General features: G+C 36.2%; 1 protein-coding gene across 1 annotated transcript in view; it reads left to right on the top strand.

The window, feature by feature from the left end:
• The first annotated feature begins 649 nt into the window (after positions 1–649).
• Positions 650–20,429, top strand: part of nsmfb (NMDA receptor synaptonuclear signaling and neuronal migration factor b) — a 94,189-nt gene continuing 74,409 nt past the window's right edge. The window contains exon 1 of the mRNA XM_022667420.2: positions 650–1,007. Within this exon, the coding sequence (XP_022523141.2) occupies positions 937–1,007 (71 nt within the window). The 5' untranslated portion in view covers positions 650–936. The remainder of the gene's footprint in view (positions 1,008–20,429) is intronic.

The following is a 20,429-nucleotide window of genomic DNA, read 5'->3' as shown; positions in this document are numbered from 1 at the left end:
GAGAGGGGTGAGAAATGGTAGGGAGAAAGAAGAAGAAAGAGAGAGATATTGATAGAGAATGAGAATGTGGTAGAAAGAGGTAGTGATAGAGAGAAAGAAAGAGAAAGGTACAGAAAGTTAGAGATAGAGAGAAAGTAAGAGAGATAAGATAAAATGGTAGAGAGAGAGAGAGTAAGACAGAGATAATTTTGATAGATTGAATGTGGTAGGGAGAATAAAAAAAGAGAGGAAGTGATGGAGTTCGAGATAGAGGGAGAGAGAAATTGAAAGATAGAGACAGAGAAGCAACGAGAACAAGAGAGAGAGAGAGAATGAGAATGTGGTAGAGAGAGAGAGAGATGTAGTGATAGAGAGAGAGAATGAGATATTGGAGGAGAGAGAATAAGAGAGAGGTAGAGTGTGTGTGTGTGTGTGTGCGAGAGAGAGAGAGAGAATAAGAAATTGGAGGAGAGAGAGACAGAGAGAGGTAGAGTGTGTGTGTGTGAGTGAGAGAGAGGTAGAGAGAGAGAGAGGTAGAGAGAGAGATGTAGTGGTAGAGAAAGAGAGAGAGGTAGAAGGAGAAAGGGGCGGGGCTGAAGGAGAGTGTAGAGCACGCGCTGCGCTCGTGCGTGAGATGCGCGAAACGCATTGGATGCTCTCTCTCTCTCTATATATCTCTATCTCTATCTCTTTCTCACACACACACATTTACTAGTGCAATGCACTTTTTATAGGTGTAAATTTGCTGGAAACATGAGGAACATACGGGAACTGGAATAACACTGAGGGGAGTGTAAAGAGAATATCTGCTGTGTGTGTGTGTGTAAGAGAGAGAGAGAGAGAGTGTGTGTGTGAGCGTGTTTATGTGTGTGCGTGCGCGCGTGAGAGCGCGAGCGTTCCTCCTCCTCCTCGTGCTGCAGCAGCGCGCGCTGAGTGGAATGAGCTGTTCACTACAGCATGGGCAGCGCCGTGGCTAAGAGGAAGAGTCTGAGGAGTGATGCCATTTCTTCTGTAGCGGCTAAAGTCAGGTGAGTCCCCGCTGCTGGGGGGCTTTAACTCTGTCCCGGGGGGCTGTTTCAGGGCTGGGGGTTCTGCTGCGTTTTTTTGTAAAGCGCGAAAACGCCTGTAGTAGATCAGTGTTTACCATCAAGAGAGTGCAGACCTCCACGCGCACTGCGCATTCCAGCATTTCAACAGCGTGCACACACTGAAATTCTGATAATATAATACAGTTATATATATATATATATATATATATATATATATATATATATATATATATACATATATATATATATATATATATATATATATATATATATATTTATTATATAATATAATAAATACTAGTTTCAGGAAGCTGAAGTTGGCGTCACTATGTGTCTAGGTGTTTGTAAACATATTTTATAATGAATGCATATCAATATATGTGTATGCAATGTATTTACATATACAGCTCTGGGGGAAAAAATAAGAGACCACTTAAAATTATGAGTTTCTTTGATTTTACCAATTTGAAAATCTCTGGAATATAGTCAAAAGAAGATTGATGATTACAAGCCATCAAACCAAGCTGAACTGCTTAACATACTGCACCAGGAGTAAAGGCATGAAGTTATCCAAAAGCAGTGTGTAAGACTGGTGGAGGAGAACATGCCAAGATGCATAAAAACTGTAATTATTCCACCAAATATTGATTTCTGAACTCTTAAAACTTTATACATATGAACTAGTTTTCTTTGCATTATTTGAAGTTTGAAAGCTCTGCCTCTTTTTTTTTGTTATTTCAGCCATTTCTCATTTTCTGCAAATAAATGCTCTAAATGACAATACTTTAATTTGTTTTATAGAATAAACAGGAATCAGAGAATCAGAGTCAGAAAATGAAATGGTCTCTTAATTTTTATAAAGCCCTATATCGCAATTGGCTTCACTATGTATCCAGATGTTTATGGCTGCCCCTTATAACAATTACATTCAGCTACTGCATTTCATATGCAAAGTATTGTGATATTTATTGTGATGCAATATGTGATTGTGTTTAAGCATATATTGTGTCATATTTTCTAAAACATAACCTTATTCCGATATGGCATGCTGATGCTGTTGTCCAGATGATTGTGGACACCTTTTATAATAAATGCATTCAGCTACTTTATAAGGTACATCCATTGTTACAAGCATAGCAGTGCAAATATGCACCCAGCAATACCTATGATAGCCTACCTGTCACAATTATTTATTTACTGATATTTATTGGGATGCAATATGTGATACTGTGTAGGCATGTATTGTGTCATATAGCCCTCTATGGCAATTGGCTTTACTATGCATCCAAAGTTGTGGGAACCTTTTATAATAAATGCATTCAGCTACTTTTTACGTTGCACCTACAAACGCACACAAAACTCAGCTTTTTGCAATAAAACAGAAATCTCTGGAGTATAGGGATGTTTATAAGGAAGGACCTGGAAATACTTATGATAGCCTGCCTATCACTATACAGGAGTTATTACATGCATTTCAGTATATGTATATGCAAAGTATTGTGATATTTATTACGCTGTAATATGTGATTCGTTATAATCATATAATGTGCCATATTTCCTAAAAAATAATCTTAGCCCTGAATGGCAGTTGACTTTATTATATGTCCAGATGTTTCTAGACACCCCTTGTAATATATACATCCAGCATGCAATAATATTGCCAAATAAAGTTTAATATTCATATTGTTGCAGTAGCATATTCCTTTTTTATTTAATGTTTTGTCATATTGCTAAGAATGTCGTTATGAAAAAAAGGAAAAAAAAATAATTCTGTTCTCATTTCTCATTTAATATCTAGTAGAGACAGTATATTTGTTCCAGTATTACTCATTTTACTTCAGTCCTGGATATATAGAGTGTATTATTTGTGACATGACATTTCATTGATTCATTGACTTTGACTGTTCAATCTCTGGAAAATTTCAGTTAGGTGAGCCACATCATATTGTATGATCGTAATAATATCAAATAATGTCAAGTAATATTTAACATGAATTTTGTTGCAGTAGTACTGTATATTCCTAAAAATATATATATATTTTTTCTTTTTTCTTATGTTTTGTCATATTATTTTAGGGCCATTTTTGCTGTTAAAATATAATTATAATATTTTAGGGCCATTTTGCCCACCCCTAGTCTTTAGTATTTGTTTCGTATATGTGTATATACACTCCCTGGCCAAAAAAAAAAAATCTCCACCTGGATGTAACTAAGTAAATGACCTGTAGTTGCTGCAGTTGGTCTGTAGGTTTAGGTTCAGCAACAGTATGTGCTGAAAGAATGAGGTTATCTGACTACCTGAATATACTAAATATAGACCAGCTTATTCCATCAATGGATCCATTTTTTCGTCCCTGATGATCACGGCCATATTCCTAGATACAGACAATGTCAGGATTCATGGGTTTGGAATTGTGAAAGAGTTCAGGGTTCAGGGAGCATGAGATCATCATCATTTTCACACATGGATTGAGAGAGCGTTCACCACAGAGTCCAGATCTTAACCTCATTGAGAATCTTTGGGATGTGCTGGATGGAGAAGAGCTGCTTTGTGCAGTGGTCAGACTCTACCATCATCAATGCTGCTGCAAGATCTTGGTGAAAAATGAATCCAGCAACACTGGATCAAAATAAATCTTGGGACATTGCAGAAGCTTATTTAAACAAAGCCACAGTAATTGAAATATTAGAGTGTGTGACCTTTTTTATGGCCAGGCAGAGTATTTTTTACTGATAGAATAGCACCATTATGAGGCATTTGTGAGGCATGACCTTTTACCAAAGTTGACCTCACTGAGGTAATCGTAATAGCATTAGCATCCTTTTGACTCTTTAGCCATTACCCCCCTCTCCTCTCCTCTCCTCTCCTTCTTTCTCGTCTCTTTGTCTTCCTTTTCCTCTAGTAGTTTCACTGCCTCATTTAATCTCATTAACTGCTGTCATGCTTTTAAATGGGAGTCTCGTCTGTCTTAAATGAATGTACACCGTTATACAGGCTACCGTAAATGAGTGTCCGGGGCACTTTTTAAACTCTAATCTCCGACAGACAAAAGCGTCTGAGGCTCGGCTTACTGTTGTGATTGAATTGGGTGTCGGGTTATCTCTATAATTCACCTTAATACCATTTCCTTGCCTTTTGTCGGCTCCGGTTCCTCTCTGGCTCTTTGTCTGGGTGAATGACAAGGCACCTTGACTTGTTTGACACAGATGCCGCCCTCTGAAAGAAGAACGTGGCTGATGTCTCCTGACTCACGCCACACCTCTGATATCTAGAGATCTGGACAATAAATAGTCCACAAGTGCTCCCATTTGTGGCCTACTCTTTAAAAACCCTAGTAAACAAAAACAGTAGATTATACTAAGTATACTAAGCATTATTATGCTATAGTGCACTAAAGTGTTTTTGTAGCAACTTTATTATTATTATTCAGTATATTTAATTAAAGAGTGCTAAAATGGAACAACTTTTTTGTACTTATTATACTTTAATTGTATAAAAATAGAAAATACAAATCTTACGTAAATTGTGCTTTACTTAAAGTTTACTTAACTGTACTAAAATAGCACTATTTTAAATATACTTAAGTAACATTTACTTCACATACTACTTCATGTACAGTATGTAGCCCCATATATATATATATATTTTTTTTTTTTTAAATATGCTTACAGTAAAATTAACATTTATATATTTAATGAGTATTACAGCTGTATCACTATTTATTATACACCAGGTACATTAGAAATGTACTAAGAATCGATGTTAAATATATATATGTATGTATATGTATGTATATGTGTGTACAAATATATATGTGTATATATATATTTACACTACAGTACAAATATATGCTTCTTGTTCCTGTTTTTTGTAGATAGCACACTTCTAGTATATACTTTCTTGGGTATAAAATTTTTTACAAAAATTTTAATATACTGTACTACAATGTTTAGCGTGTTACAAATTTACATTACATTTTTTAAATTAGAAGTAGGAATTTAATTTACTTTCTAAAAAGTAGAATATATGATACATTGCACTTTAAGTGAACTACTGTAACAGTTGTTTTTAGATAAAAGTTAAAAATAGTTAAAAATGTATATTTCAAAAGTATATTTGTTAATACTTGTATATTTGTATAAGTATTTTATATATAAGTATTAGAAGTATATTAAAAGTATATTGAATTACATTAAACTCAAAGTGTACTTCATAGTAGTCTATTTTTTAAAAATACACTATATTGTACTTTTTAAAAAGTATGATGAAAGTTTACATTTAAATTTTGATAAAAGCATAATATTAATGTACTTTTAAAATCTATTTTAAGTAAGTACATAAATGTGTCAGCATACTTAGGTATTTCTCAAAATGTTTTTAGTACAATTAAGTATATATTTATTCATATACGTGTGTATATATATATATATATATATATATATATATATATATATATTTTTTTTTTTTTTCACCAGGGAGATGTCACATTTCCATGTGTTGTCAGTGTTTTAGGTAGACTAATAAAGCACATGTAGTAGTATCTGTTGACCCAGTTCAGTCCAGAATTGCAGTAATTCTGGGTTTGCAGTTGCATGTTCTTTTCTACCACAGAGAGTTTTTTCCTTCTCACTAATTCATTTACCTGGCTGGACGACTCCTGTCACACTCAGTTTCATCAGCAGCATGAAGTCAAACTCTGCTCATCCCCAGACCTGACTTCTGCCGCTTCCTCCTCGCCTCGGATGACATTTCTCCTCTGGAGAGCGTTCAGAACACTGTGGCTCATCTGATCCATAACCTCCTAAAGTTCTTCCACGAGACTCTTAGACAGAGGAGATCCTCTCTTTTTCTCTTCCTCTTCCAGTGGCAGCAGAAATCAAATACAAACCTCTGCTTCTGACACTCTGACTCATGTTTCCTCCTCAAATGGTTGAGTTGACCCATTTTTTGAGTAAGTAGAGCTTTAAAATTTAGCTTTTTAAAAAGATTTTCGGGCTGTTTAAATGAGCAAAATCAGTGTAAATGCAAATTATCATTGCAACACTGAAGAAGCATAGACCTGTTATTTAAGGAAAAATGTTTAGGCTACAAGAAGGATGTGTAAATAATTTTTCTCTAATCTAATGTAACAACAAACAATTTTTTTTTATTTTGAACTTATAGTCTACGTGCAAAAACAGTAATAAGGCTATACACTAAACTGCACTGCGGGTCGGGTCAGGTTCAGGCGGAGAATCTAAGCTCTAACATGCATTATGATGCTGATACTGAGGCATTTGTGAAATGCACTCTTTAATAAGAAGGCTCTGCAAAAAAGGTGATGCCTTTGGAGAACCATTTGCTTTCCATAAAGAAATATAATTTTTTGTAGATATATGAATGTGAAGACTTTTAAATTTAATCAAATAAATAAATATCCTTAAAACATTTCAAAATAAAGCATTTTTGACTAACAGTGAAGAAAATGAAACGTTTTCTTTATATAATTTTTGTCATTTATTTTGACACTTTTTCACATTGGCATTAATTACATGCCTTAAATGTGTTTTTGATGTGCTTTTTCAAGAATTATAGCAATTTAAAAATGTTCACTAGTCTAAAGGAGTTTAAAATGTCTAGTTTAAAAAAAAATCTTTATTTGATGCCACATAATTGATCATGTATCGCAAACAAAACATTTTAATTGTCACGAATGGGGAGGGATGAGACAAGGGAACAAGACTAAGAAAACTGCAAAGACAAGACTAAATAAAATTAGATTGATCAAACATGACTAAGAGAACAAGAAACAGAACACTAAGCACACAAGACACTGAAACAAAGGGGCTCTATATACACAGGGAGACTGGGAACACCTGGGGAAGGTAATGAGGGGGCGGAGTTACAAACGAGACAGGTGAGAACACTAATGACAGGGTGTGACTGGGGCAGAGACAAGACAACAACAAAACACAGACATGTGCTTAAAGGGTAACTAAACCCCCTGATTTTAGCTGACTAAAAATATAGAAGGTGTAGTTTGAGAGGGCCATTGGGTGATGTATGGGTTTAGAGGCAAGGCAGAAGTGAGAGGCGATTGGCTGAGCTGCAGCAGCAGCAGCAGCAGTAGCAGCCTCTGTTAGCGAGGAGATGCAGATGGTTGGATGTCAGCATGGGGGATGGTATCATTGATTGACTGATTTGCATATTTTGATGTGTCCACGTACCAAAGTACACATCATCCTCGCCTATAGCACAGCCGAACCTGAGAGGGCGCTGCAGAGGCAGAAATTATCACAATAAAAGTGTTTTTTAAAGGTTCGGAAATGTTTATAAAAAATTTAAGCAGGACTGGTGTGTGTAATTACTTCAAAGCAACAAATTTTAGCTATAAATTTAAAAATATATATGGTTTAGTGGCTCTTTAAAGAGCAAATGTGGGACGAAAACATACAAGGCGCACAAGAGCAATAGGGTGTGACATTAATTTATAGCAATATCAATATTTTGTGCAACCACTAATGTGTGACCCCCATATTATACACCACTGCATGTGTTTTAAACATCTGGGTTTTCCTTAAAATAAAAGCATGCCCATGAGGCTAGGTGTTGCAGATTTAGTGTCATTGCCCCTCAGTGAACAGTTCTGCTGTTCCTACTGTTCCTTCCAATAAGGCAGCACCTTGATTAACACCTTTCTAGGCTCATTTGCACTTAATTTCCAAATCACGCCACACTTTCCTTCACACGCTTCGTAAATTAACCGCTGCGCTTTATTATTTTCTCTTACTTCCAAAACGTAAACAGTAGTTAGCTTAGTCAAGCTTTCAGATCTTTCAGATAATGCAAAGAAAACAAGTTCATATTTATAAAGTATTAAGAGTTTAGAATTCAATATTTGGTGGAATAACCCTGTTTTTTGTAATCACAGTTTTCATGCATCTTGGCATGTTCTCCTCCACCAGTCTTGCACACTGCTTTTGGATAACTTTATGCCTTTACTCCTGGTGCAAAAATTCAAGCAGTTCAGTTTGGTTTGATGGCTTGTGATCATCCATCTTCCTCTTGATTATATTCTAGAGGATTTTAATTTGGTAAAATGAAAGAAACTGTGGTCTCTTATTTTTTCCAGAGCTGTATATACAGCAGCTTAATGTTTGAAAACAGATTTGTAGCATTAATATAGTAATTTTTGTACAGTAGTGCTCAAAATAATAGCAGTGCCTCAAGAGCAGCGAGATAAATCACTGTTTTTGTTAAAATTTCAACCTCTACACCACAAGTAAGTTTTTGGAGGGTATAATAAGAGCATAGAAAACTAACAAACCCAACAGGCCACCCATGCATACTGCAGATTGTGTGAAATTGAATGATTAACTGAAAGGGATGTGTTCAAATAAATAGCAGTGGTGAGTTCAATTAGGGAGGCCGTCAATTAGGGAGGGCATTAGGTGTTAACAGGTGATCCTTATTTAAGGAGCAAGGCAACTAACATGCTGGCTGTGCATTTGTCCTCAAAAAACAAGAAAAATGGGTCGTTCAAGACACTGTTCTAAAGACGAGTGTTTTTTAATCAAGAAACTAATAAAAGAGGGGAAAACCTATAAAGAAGTACAGAAAGTGATTGGCTGTTCAGCTAAAATAATCTCCAATGCTTTGAAATGGGAAGAAAAACAGAAAAACGCGGAAGAAAAAGAAAAACAACTCCTCGAATGGATAGGAGAATAGCCAAACTGGTAAAGGCTCAGCCAATGATCAGCTCCAAGAGGATCAAGGAAGACCTTCAGTTGACTGTGAGTACTGGTACAATCAGAAGACGTCTTGGTGAAATCAACCTACCAGCAAGAAGCCCCCGCAAAGTCCCACTGTTAAATAAAAGACATGTGCAGAAGCGGTTAGAATTCGCCAAAAAACACATTGAGTGGCCTGAGAACAAATGGCGTAACATTTTGTGGACTGCAAGGTTCTTCTTCTTTTTGGGTCCAAGGGTCACAGACAGTACGTCAGATGTCCTGCAAACACAGAATACAAGCCACAGTACTCAGTGAAGACGGTTAAGCATGGTGGTGGAAGCATCATGATATGGGGATGTTTCTCCTACTACGTTGTTGGTCCTATTTATCGCATACCAGGGATCATGGATCAATTTGAGTACATCAGGATATTGGAAGAAGTCATGCTGCCATATGCTGAAGAGGAAATGCCTTTGAGGTGGACCTTTCAACAAGATAATGACCCAAAACATACCAGCAAGCGAGCAAAAGCATGGTTCCAGATGAACATGATTCAACTGATGGAGTGGCTAGCACAATCCCCGGACCTTAATCCCATAGTAAACTTGTGGGCTGACATAAAAAATAAAAAAGCCTTGGCTGCAATACCTGTTGACCGTTGTCAGAAATTGGTTGACTCCATGCACCACAGATGTGAAGCAGTTATCAGAAACTGTGGTTTTGCAACAAAATATTAGTTTAGGATACTCAGCCAAGTTGACTTATTAAGATTAGTTGACTTATTTATTAGTTTGTGCAGTACATTTTTGAGTTTTCAAGAAAAGATGTCAACGCTGCTATTTTTTTTGAACATTACATTTCTGACTTTCTGTGAAATATCATTATTATTATTTGAGTTTTAATTACTTTTCCCAATTGTCCTGCTTTGGAATAGAATGTGCTATGTCCCCAATGCATTTATGTTCATTAAAGTACAATTTGTTAGAAGAACTTTGACATTTACTCATTTTTTAAAAGACACTGCTATTATTTTGAGCACAACTGTATATTTATTTAGTCATATGTGTCTTTACAAGTATTTTCCATATGCTATTTTTGATTATGTAAAATTTCAGAATAACAATATTAATTACACACATTTCTATGTTTTTTGGGTGTAATAGAGAATAAATACTAATAAATACAAAGACGTTATTTGATCTCGTTTGTCAATTTTCGCTGTGCAAAGCTGTTTGGGAAACACTTACAGAACTGGCTCGTTCTTTTCTCACGTCATGCGTTAGTTTGTTTGTTTGTCTGGCTCTGGTTTTAGGTAATGCTGGGAAGGAAAGGGGGCGGGGTTAAAGGATGGGGACAGTGTTGAAGCATGGTAGATAGGTAATGGGTTCAGGATGGTGTTGGGTAATGATGACAGTGAAGAAAATTCTACTGTGTTGAAGAATAGAGACGCTGTTTTACGTAAACTACTAAAAGACCTTATTAAAATGTCCTAAAACAGAATATTAATAGATCAATCACTGTCATAGAAGAGTGCAAACTCTAATTTATTATCAAGAAAACTGCACAGTAATCATTGTGAAGTGTATGCAGTTATATATACACTTTATTTTGAGGAGGATATAAATAAATATAGTCTTTATATAGTTTTTTTTTGTTGTTGTCAGCATTCATTTAGAGCAGCTGTGATGAGTCAAAGCATTCACTTTCATTAAGCATCTTGAATAAACTAAATAATACAGCTCGAGAGTACGGTACATTATTAGAAACAAAGACACACAAAACCGAGCTCCAGAAATAGGCTTAAGCTCAATCCTCCCTCAATCCGGCAGTGAGTGGTAGTGACATCTGCATTATCTGGTGTGTGTGGGGACAGTGTGTGTGTATTGTTATGGTAATCAGCACACGGTTGTATGTTGTGTGTGTGAGTGTGTGGTAGTGGATGAATCATTGCAGTGTGCTGCTGTACAGACAGTCAGTGTAACAGATTTTAAACAGGTGCAGTTCTAGGGTGTATTTGATTGCTGTCCAGATCACAGCTGTCTGTGTATCATCGTAATTATACTGATTAACCCTTTAAACTGACAGGGACTGTGTGTGTGTGTGTGGGCTCAAACTGCAGGTCCTTGCTCTCATAATTGTGTAATGAGCATATTTGTTTGAGAGTAATCTGTAGTTACAGACTGTAACATATTTAATCTGAGAAATGGAGACAAATAAATAGATTTTTGGGGTGCACCAGTATGAAAATTTGTCCACAAAGCAAAACTAAACAAAGTTTAACAATTTTAACAAAAACTAAAGCCTGAAAACGCTTTTTTGCTTCACAAATCTCCGTTTTTTATATTACATTTGCCACTTTTTTACCGTTTCACTCACAAAAAGTCTTGATTTAGTCTTTGAGAAATTAACCATTCATATCCATATATGAAGTTGCTGTGGTCATCACCAAGGTTTGTTGTCATGTGACTAGGCCTGTCACGATAACAACATTTTCAGGACGATATATTGTCCCTGAAATGATTGCGATAAACGATAATATTGTCATTTTAAAGCAACGCTAAATAATTTTTTTCCTGCTTCTGAGCTCCCAAAGGAGCTTTAAGACAGTGTGCCACAGTAATAATATACTAGCATAATACTATTACACCATTTTACAGTGAAACTAACTTTATATTATTAAGAACTTATATTTAAGATTAAGCTTAAGATCTTAATATCCTAAATAAATAAAACAAAAAAAGTACAACCACCCTGAGACTCTGTGAGTTCTGAAAAATCTGCACTAAATATTAAACAGACCTTTATACAAAAAATAAAGTAACAACAAATAGATTAAAGTAACATTTACATGAATTATTTTTTTTAACTCTAGACACAAAGGCACTTACAGATTCCTTTTTTCTGATCATATATGTATATATGTATAATATATATATATATATATGCTGTAAAACACAAATTAGCTTAAAACACACGTGTCCATCTGATCAAAGACAGAGATGGCTCAGCAGGTCATAGCTCTTAATATAAATGTATTTTTTAATGTAACTGTCAGACACTTGAATACGTTTTCCAGCTAACACATCTCCACACACTCTCCGCTGTGTGTGTGTGTGTGTGTGTGTGTAGGCACCGCCTCATTGATGGTTATTGAACACAATACCTCCACAATATCTACTGTACCTGATGATCTAAAGATTTTCTGACCAGATTTTGACCTACTTTCTAAAAGTTTTCGCAGAAAATTAGAATGTAATATAAGACCAGTTGTTAATTTTGGCAGTGTGGGCAGTGTGCCAAGTCCTGCTGGAAAATGAAATCCTCCTCTCCATAAAAGTTGTCAGTAGCAGAGGGAAGCATGAAGTGCTGTAAGATTTTGTGGGAAAACAAAACTGCACTGACTTTAAACTTGATAATAAAACACAGTGGATCAACACCAGCAGATGACATGTCTCTCCAAACCATCACTGATCATCAGTAAATTTTACATTTCATTTGTAAATCAAGGGAGCAGAGTCTGGAGGAAGAGTGGAGAGACACACAGTCCAAACTGCTCGAGGTCTAGTGTGAAGTTTCCACCAATCGGGCCCTCTGCTGACAAGTTTTATGGAGATGTGGTTAGATTTCATTTTCCAGCAGGACTTGGCACACTGCCCACACTGCCTAAAGTAACAATTGGTCTTATATATATATATATATATATATATATATATATATATATATATATATATATATATATATAATATATGTATGAATTTTACATTTTGAACTGAATTACTGAAATACAGTAACTTTTCACTTTTCAATGAAATTTTATTTTTTGAGATGCACTAGTATATATATATATATATATATATATATATATATATATATATATATATATATACACACATATGCACATGTCTTAATTATACAGTGCTAAGCAGATGAGACCTGTATAAAGGGTTGGGGGGGGGTATGTCTGTAAATAGCTGAATGTACAGTAATTATGCTAATGAAAGGATGAAGCTATCTGCAGTGTCTGGGGTGGTGCGGCAGCGACGGCGAGGCTCAGACGAAGCGTGTAATTATCATTATGTGTGTGTTGGGGTGATGCACCAGGTCAGTGCTGTGTGTTATCTGTGATGGGTTGGTTCCTCCCCTTTAATACTGTGGTGTATATCTATATTAGGGTGATGGGTCTTATGTAAGAGTGCAATGTACCAAAAAAAAATCTAATTATTGGTTTATAAACAAGTGGAAAAAAATAATGAGTACCTTTTTTGGAACAGGCTGATATTAGAGTTTAATAAAGTTATATAACCCCCTTCTTTTTTTGGTAAAAGAGCAGGAAAAGGCTGCACACAGTCTGTTAGAATTTACTTTAATTTGTTGACACAGACAGTTCTAACTACACATCGCTGGCTACGATTTTTATCACCCACTGCTCTGTCTACTCTGGGTGGTAATATTCCCCTTCTATGCTTTCTATATCTTAGGAAATCAAATGTACCCCACATCTGGAACCCACTATATCATTTTATTTCTATTTTTGTTTCCCATTTTCTCCCCAATTTACACGACCAATTATCCAACCCACTCATTAATACTCCCCCATCACACATAGTGATGCCCCAACACACCAGGAGGATGAAGACTGGCACATGCCTCCTCTGATACATGCGAAGTCAGACTCCGCCTCTTTTTTAACTGCTGAATAGCATCACAGCGCACTCGGAGGGAAGCGCAGCGACTCGGTTCCGATACATCAGCTCACAGACGCAGCCTTGCGCTGATCAACATCACCCTAGGAGTGATTAGTGGAGAGAGCACCATCTACTGTACCCACCCAGAGAGAAAGCAAGGCCAATTGTGCTCTCTCAGGGCTCTGGTAGCTGATGGCAAGCTACATGACCGGGATTCGAACCAGCGATCTCCTAAACATAGTGGCAGCACTTAGCCCGCTGGACCACTCGGTGCCCTTGCCTCACTTCAACTCTGATCAGTTATGTCTCCTTGCTGTCCAGTGTTCCACCTCTCTCACAAGATAACACCTCACAACGTATAGCTGTCCATTCCCAGACTGTTCCCCGAGGTATGACTTCATTGAGTAATTTACATGCTGTTCGCTATGACTTTTGACCTTGTCAGAACTATAAGTAAAGTATAAGCTTCATCACTTCATTTTTCACTACAAAGTTCCGTGGCATTTTCATAATCATGTTAACTGAAGTTATGAGACGTGAATCAGACGATGAGCTGCTGTGGTGAGAAGAGGTGATGAGAGCTGGTGGATCCTGAGAGAACAGTGAGTCAGCCTGCTGTTCTCACTATCATCTTACATTAATTATCACTGTCAATAACAGATACAATCAACTGACCACAGGAGTAATGTGATCAGAGAGAGAGAGAGAGAGAAAGCGATAGATAGATAGACAGATAGATAGATAGATAGATAGATAGATAGTGAGAGAGAAAGTGAGAGAGAAATGGAGAGAGAGCAAGAGAGAGAAAAAGAAACAGTAGATAGATAGAGAAAGTGATAGAGAGAGTGAGAGACTGAGAGAGAGCGAGAGAGAGGAGAGAGAGTAAAGAGTGAGAGAAAAAGTAAAGAAAGAAAGAAAGAGAAAGTAAGAACAAGAGTGAGAGAAAGAGTAATGAAAAAGAGAGATTGAGGAAGAGAAATAGATAGATAGATAGATAGATAGATAGATAGATAGATAGATAGATAGTGTCGTTCGTAATCTGACGACTCTTGGCCTCCCTTAAAGGGAAGCCTTGGGCTAGCTTAAAATAGACTCTTAAAAATTATCTAGTCATGCATCGATGTAAAGTTCTAAATTCAAAAGAAAGAAGATAAAAACAGACGAGTGCCTCGAGTTTTAAAGAAAGGAGAAGTCGGGTCATTCTGAAGTTCTAAGTTGATCTTTTTATTGTTCTATCAGTCAGGAAGCTCCGATCTTCTGAAAACACAGAGGAATACACACACTTTTATACAGTATTTGGGTGAACAAAGGTGGGGGCTTTAAGCACCAACTTTAGACACCTGGTATGACTCAGCAGTTATGAAGAGCTTTCCTGGGCGCTTCTCCAACTATGGCCAGTCCTTATCATATTCATAACTGTCTCCCCCTCGGTTCCCAGCGTGCCTAGTACAGACTGGGCCTTGCTGAGGAAGAGCAGACAGAGTTTTAACTGAACTCAATAAACTCGTTCATATATGGCCAAATTGTACTAATATATGAGTAATATAACATATATTGATCCCTAATATCCTAATTTAGGGTCCCACATTCCCCCCTTGCGTGGGATTTATCCCACGCATCAATTGTGGTGGGATTGGTTAAGTTATTTGCTGTTATCTAGTAAATAAAGATCAAGTTTTGAACTAAGTTTAAACATTTTTAAGGTGCAGGTTCCGTGCTATTTATAAGTCCCAAACCCATATCAAGCCATGCGAGCAAATATGACAGAGTAGTAGGAAATACATGATTATACATAGCATCTATAACACCAAAACAGATGAATAAATGATGGTGTAACTACAAAAGGTATGAAGACTCACACATACAAATGGATTACATAAGATCACATGTATAAAATTTGGTTTAAGTTTCATATTACTATATTGTCCACTAGGAGGGTCAGACAGGTCCAAAGGAATTTACACATCTCAAGTATTGAGATGGCCATATATTACAACTTTTTGGTATAAGTATCTTACTTTGCCCCACATTCCCCACCTCAGTTGGAAACTGGCGACTAATCGAGCATAGAGCGGCACGTCAAACATGGCCCCTGGCAAAGCGACCCAACGTGACCCCACAAGCAGCAGCGTACCCCAAGAACCAAGGGTTAAGGCAAACCACCCCGGAACAAAGTCAAGGATGGCCAACCCCCCTTAGAACCAAAGGCACTTTGCCGATGAGAGAGTAGCGACGTCATTTGGTGGCTTCCTGGAAAAACTACCACTAGGTCCCTTATGGGAGTGTGTAGTGTTACCAAAACAATGCACATTCAAGAGGCTCCTCTTCACGCCTCTTCAGAGGATGTTGGGAATGCGAGCAGAGAAAAAATCATAACCCAGAAATAAGCCTAGGTAATGAAGGGTCAATTAAGCCTGTCCCCCCTTGCGCACAATACACATATGTAACTTTGAAACATTTCACCAGACAGTGAAAGGCACTCGTGGAATACAATAAACAAACTATAATGTCAAATAATGGAGCAATGGGACGAAAATGCAAAGGGTGCTCGATTAAGTAGTCCACAGAGTTGGAGAAGAAATGCAAAGATCAAGAAACGAGTACAAAGTTCAAATCCAGAAAACAGGAAGTAGCAAAAAAAAAAGGTAAAACGATGGTCTTCCGCCTTTTGTGACTTTACGCCACGTAGAAAGGCACGGTGCAGGTCAAGGGAGAGGTTACTAGCACTTCACCCTGACCCGTAGTCTCCAGAGAAAGGGTCGAAGGACATAAAATGACAAGTCAGTCCGACATTAGAAGAATAAGGAAACGTGAATCACAGCGCATTGGACAGTAAGACCAGAAATATTTTGCTTAACCAAAATTTTTAACACAAGGCACAATAAAACAAACATCAAAATAAAATAACATACGAAAGAATCATACCCAATGTCATTAACATAGCGTTCTGTTTACCAGAAAATAACTAGGAAAAACAAAGAAATTGAGCAGCCTGTGAGTTTTGTACATTGGCGTGTCAAATATATATAGATGAATTACAGAAGAATATGTAAAAACTTTTGATGAGATTGTGTACAAAGTGCTGTTTTATATGAACTTACAGAGCATTAATGGGGGTTAACATTTAATTTCTTATAATTTACAATCAAAACCAGAAAAAGCTTATATGAAGTGACTGTCCCAATCACATTTCACAAAGTTAGATCTGTAATACAAATAAACAAATTAAGTAATTTATTTATCAATCATGTATTGATAATCCACCCCTAACAAAAACATTTTGTCCCAAAAATGAATGTTATATGGTGCCATGCCATATCACATTTTTATTAATTAATTAATTATTATAATTGTTATTATTTTTAAATGGGCAGTTGTCATTTTAACTCATGTTTATAGCATATTATTCACAAATTTAACACTTGTATAGCATTCGCTCATCTAACACAGTTGCAGTTCACTATAGTACACCTGAACATTCAGTTTCAGCACAAAATAGTCCAATATCAGAGTCATATATCATAAACACATGAGTCTTCAGTTTGTGTTTTAAGTAGAAACCAAAATGTGTCACAATATTTACCAGCCCACTGTTTATAATTATACATCAACAGCTTTCAGATCCAACATTGTTTGGCTTATTTTCATGTCAATAATATTCATTAAAAAAAATGCAATGATTTACTAAAAAGAAAAAAATAAATAAATAAATAAAATAAAATAAAAAATAGAATTCCTGTATCTAAAGTGTAATGAATACAGTAAGTGGAGTAGCTAATGTATTCTATGTTGAGCATGATTCACATGTTATTCAACAATTTTGTGATTCTGCTGTAACTGAAAATGGTTTCAGTCATTTGCCAAAACAAGTTCATTTGTTAGCTGAATGCAGACAATACAGATTTTTGCATTCAGATTGTTGTGTGATGTGATCTGTCAGATGGTGTGACACCAGGTCTTATGGTGAGAGTTTCAGAATGAAAAATAAGGATTTTGTAATGTATCATAACCTCATCAACGTGACAGATGAGGAATAGTACCAGCAAAGGTCACATTATTTATGGTACTCTTTTTAGAAGGTTTTCCATATTGAAAGAATTTGATTAAAGTCTTTCCATGTGTGAAAGAAGCAGGATAATTTGACTTGCATTATCGCCTGCGTGTAGGTGCGCAGTGTGTAAGAGTGTTTTTCAGTGTGTGTTTGCAAGAGAGTATGTGAGTGTGTGTGTGTGTGGGTGAGGGCCTGTCTGCCCCTCTCTCGCCCCCGGTCTCTCCTTCCCTCTGCAAACTGAGGTTAACTGAATGCCTGTAAAAATGAATAGACTAAGAGACGCACATATTATTAGGCAGTAATGGCTTTGTTTGCAAACATAGACTAATATAAACATTCATTATTAATTTACGTACTATTAATTGTAGCGTACTTAAGTTCCTAACGACTTTTCAAGGAAATTAACACTTTCACTTGTAAAACATATTGAGCAAGAGCTGAAACATTAAATCATATTCAATCTCAGTATAGTCATAATTCTTATATAATCACCCTAACAATATAAATTTGAAGCTCATAAGCATGTTTCCATAATTATTAGCATCCATTTTTAACATATTTTTATTGATAAGTAATACTGAACACTTCACTAGTATAATTATCAGTGACACTCACTGTTCTGTCCCTTTAGAGGTAGATCAGAGCTTATTTTTCAACATTCTTCGTTGATCAGCGTTTAACCGCAAACATCTCTGTCTCTCCAAAAGGCTCATTATCGGGAATATCTCAGTCTATGTCTCCTCAACCGTTATGACTCGGCTCAGGAGCTCATAAAAGTTATATTACCATTAAATACAGTGTATTGGGGTCTATGGAATCAATAATATTTTATACTTATAATAACTGTCTTTGTCCCGTTATATTAGCTGTACTGCTCGGGCTCAAAGAAGCTCATGATAGTTTATAAACAAACATATAGTTTACAGACAAACAAACAAACAAACAAACATTTATGTTTATAGCGCTTTTTCTCTTGTGTCATATATCTATTTAATTATTGTGTATTTTCTTGCTTTGTGCTTATAAATTTACATATATTAAGAGCTCTGTATATACTAAAAACATTCAAGATGGTAACCACAGCATATGCTTTTAAACAAAGACAGTGACAAACAAACACATAACATTTACCTTTCCCAGGTCTCTAGAGATCTCTGTTATTTATTTATCTCTCTCTCTCTCTCTCTCTCTCTGTCAACACTCAACACTCTATCAAAACTTCCTGTTAGGCTTTACGTAAACAGATACTATTCTAACAACTCTTCTCAGCACACGTCTGTGCTAATTAGTGTAGTTCATTCTATGCAGCAATATTGCACAGCAATAATGTACATATATCAAATTCAACCATTTCTAATAACATTTACATACATGCAATCACCTCTCTCCTGGGAATCAATCATCACAAACCCTTTCAACACTGACACACTCATACATGTGACAATAATAATTTATACAAAATGATCATAGGTACCTCTATGTTGCACAGCCATCATTTTAATATTTTAACAAAAATGGAGATCTCAGACATTAGTTAAACACAGACCTTAAACAGACAACACAAAACATATACCCCACTAGTCAGATTTGAATAGTTTTCCCTCGTCTCTCCGTCAGTTACAGTGGCGTTCTGCACTAAGCGTTTTTCTCCGAGTGAGAATCAATCTCCGCTGTAAAAACAGTCAAGGATAGAGTGTCTCAACTTACGCTCATGGAACAAAGAGACGGACTTGGTCTCTTACGACCCTCTGTTAAACAGACGGTGTCCAAGCCGTTTCCCCTTTATCGCTTACTCTTTTAGGCCTTTTTTAGCGCACGCTACTCTTCTCTGGCGTCGCTCTTATTATATTTCTCTTTGGCGCACGCTTCTCTCTCTAGCGTCGCTCTTATATATTTCTCTTTTTCTGTATTCTCTTTGTTATCAAGTCTAACGTCGTGCTTTCGAGATCGCACCTTATGACGTGTCCCGTCTTTAACGCCCGGGAGATAAAACATACAACATACACTAGACAGACATTTACATACAATTATTTTATTGTAATTTACTTGAATTTAGGTTAATTTACTTGAATTTAGGTTAATTTACTTGAATTTAGGTTAATTTACTTGAATTTAGGTTAATTTACTTGAATTTAGGCGTCTAGACGCTAAAAATGCTCATCAGAATTTATTAAATTTGATCAATTGGTTTCAATTTGTAATGTTACATACATATTTCTAAACATGTATATATCTTTCTTTAAATCATAGCGCTCGTCTGCTTGTTATACAATTACAATTACAATTACAAATACGCTACAAATACACTTAGTGGTTATATTGTCTTTTATGAAAGTTTTAATTTTCTTTTTAATCTCTAAGGCAATGACATCTTTGTGAGCAAGAAAACACACTTTCTTTTTCAGTAATTAAATTGAAAAAGGTTTTATGCTCACCTTTCCTTCAGCATTGAAGTGAATTGTCTTTCTTCGCCACAGGATGTCAACAGCTGTTTGTCTCTAATCGTTATTGCGTATGGGCTCTTTTCAAGGCCCCTTTTAGTTGGGCGCCAAAATGTCGTTCGTAATCTGACGACTCTTGGCCTCCCTTAAAGGGAAGCCTTGGGCTAGCTTAAAATAGACTCTTAAAAATTATCTAGTCATGCATCGATGTAAAGTTCTAAATTCAAAAGAAAGAAGATAAAAACAGACGAGTGCCTCGAGTTTTAAAGAAAGGAGAAGTCGGGTCATTCTGAAGTTCTAAGTTGATCTTTTTATTGTTCTATCAGTCAGGAAGCTCCGATCTTCTGAAAACACAGAGGAATACACACACTTTTATACAGTATTTGGGTGAACAAAGGTGGGGGCTTTAAGCACCAACTTTAGACACCTGGTATGACTCAGCAGTTATGAAGAGCTTTCCTGGGCGCTTCTCCAACTATGGCCAGTCCTTATCATATTCATAACTGTCTCC

This window comes from Astyanax mexicanus, chromosome 22 (genome assembly GCF_023375975.1).
Source record: "Astyanax mexicanus isolate ESR-SI-001 chromosome 22, AstMex3_surface, whole genome shotgun sequence".
NCBI classification, from domain to species: Eukaryota; Metazoa; Chordata; class Actinopteri; order Characiformes; family Acestrorhamphidae; genus Astyanax; species Astyanax mexicanus.
This window is presented reverse-complemented; position numbering and strand designations above follow the sequence as displayed.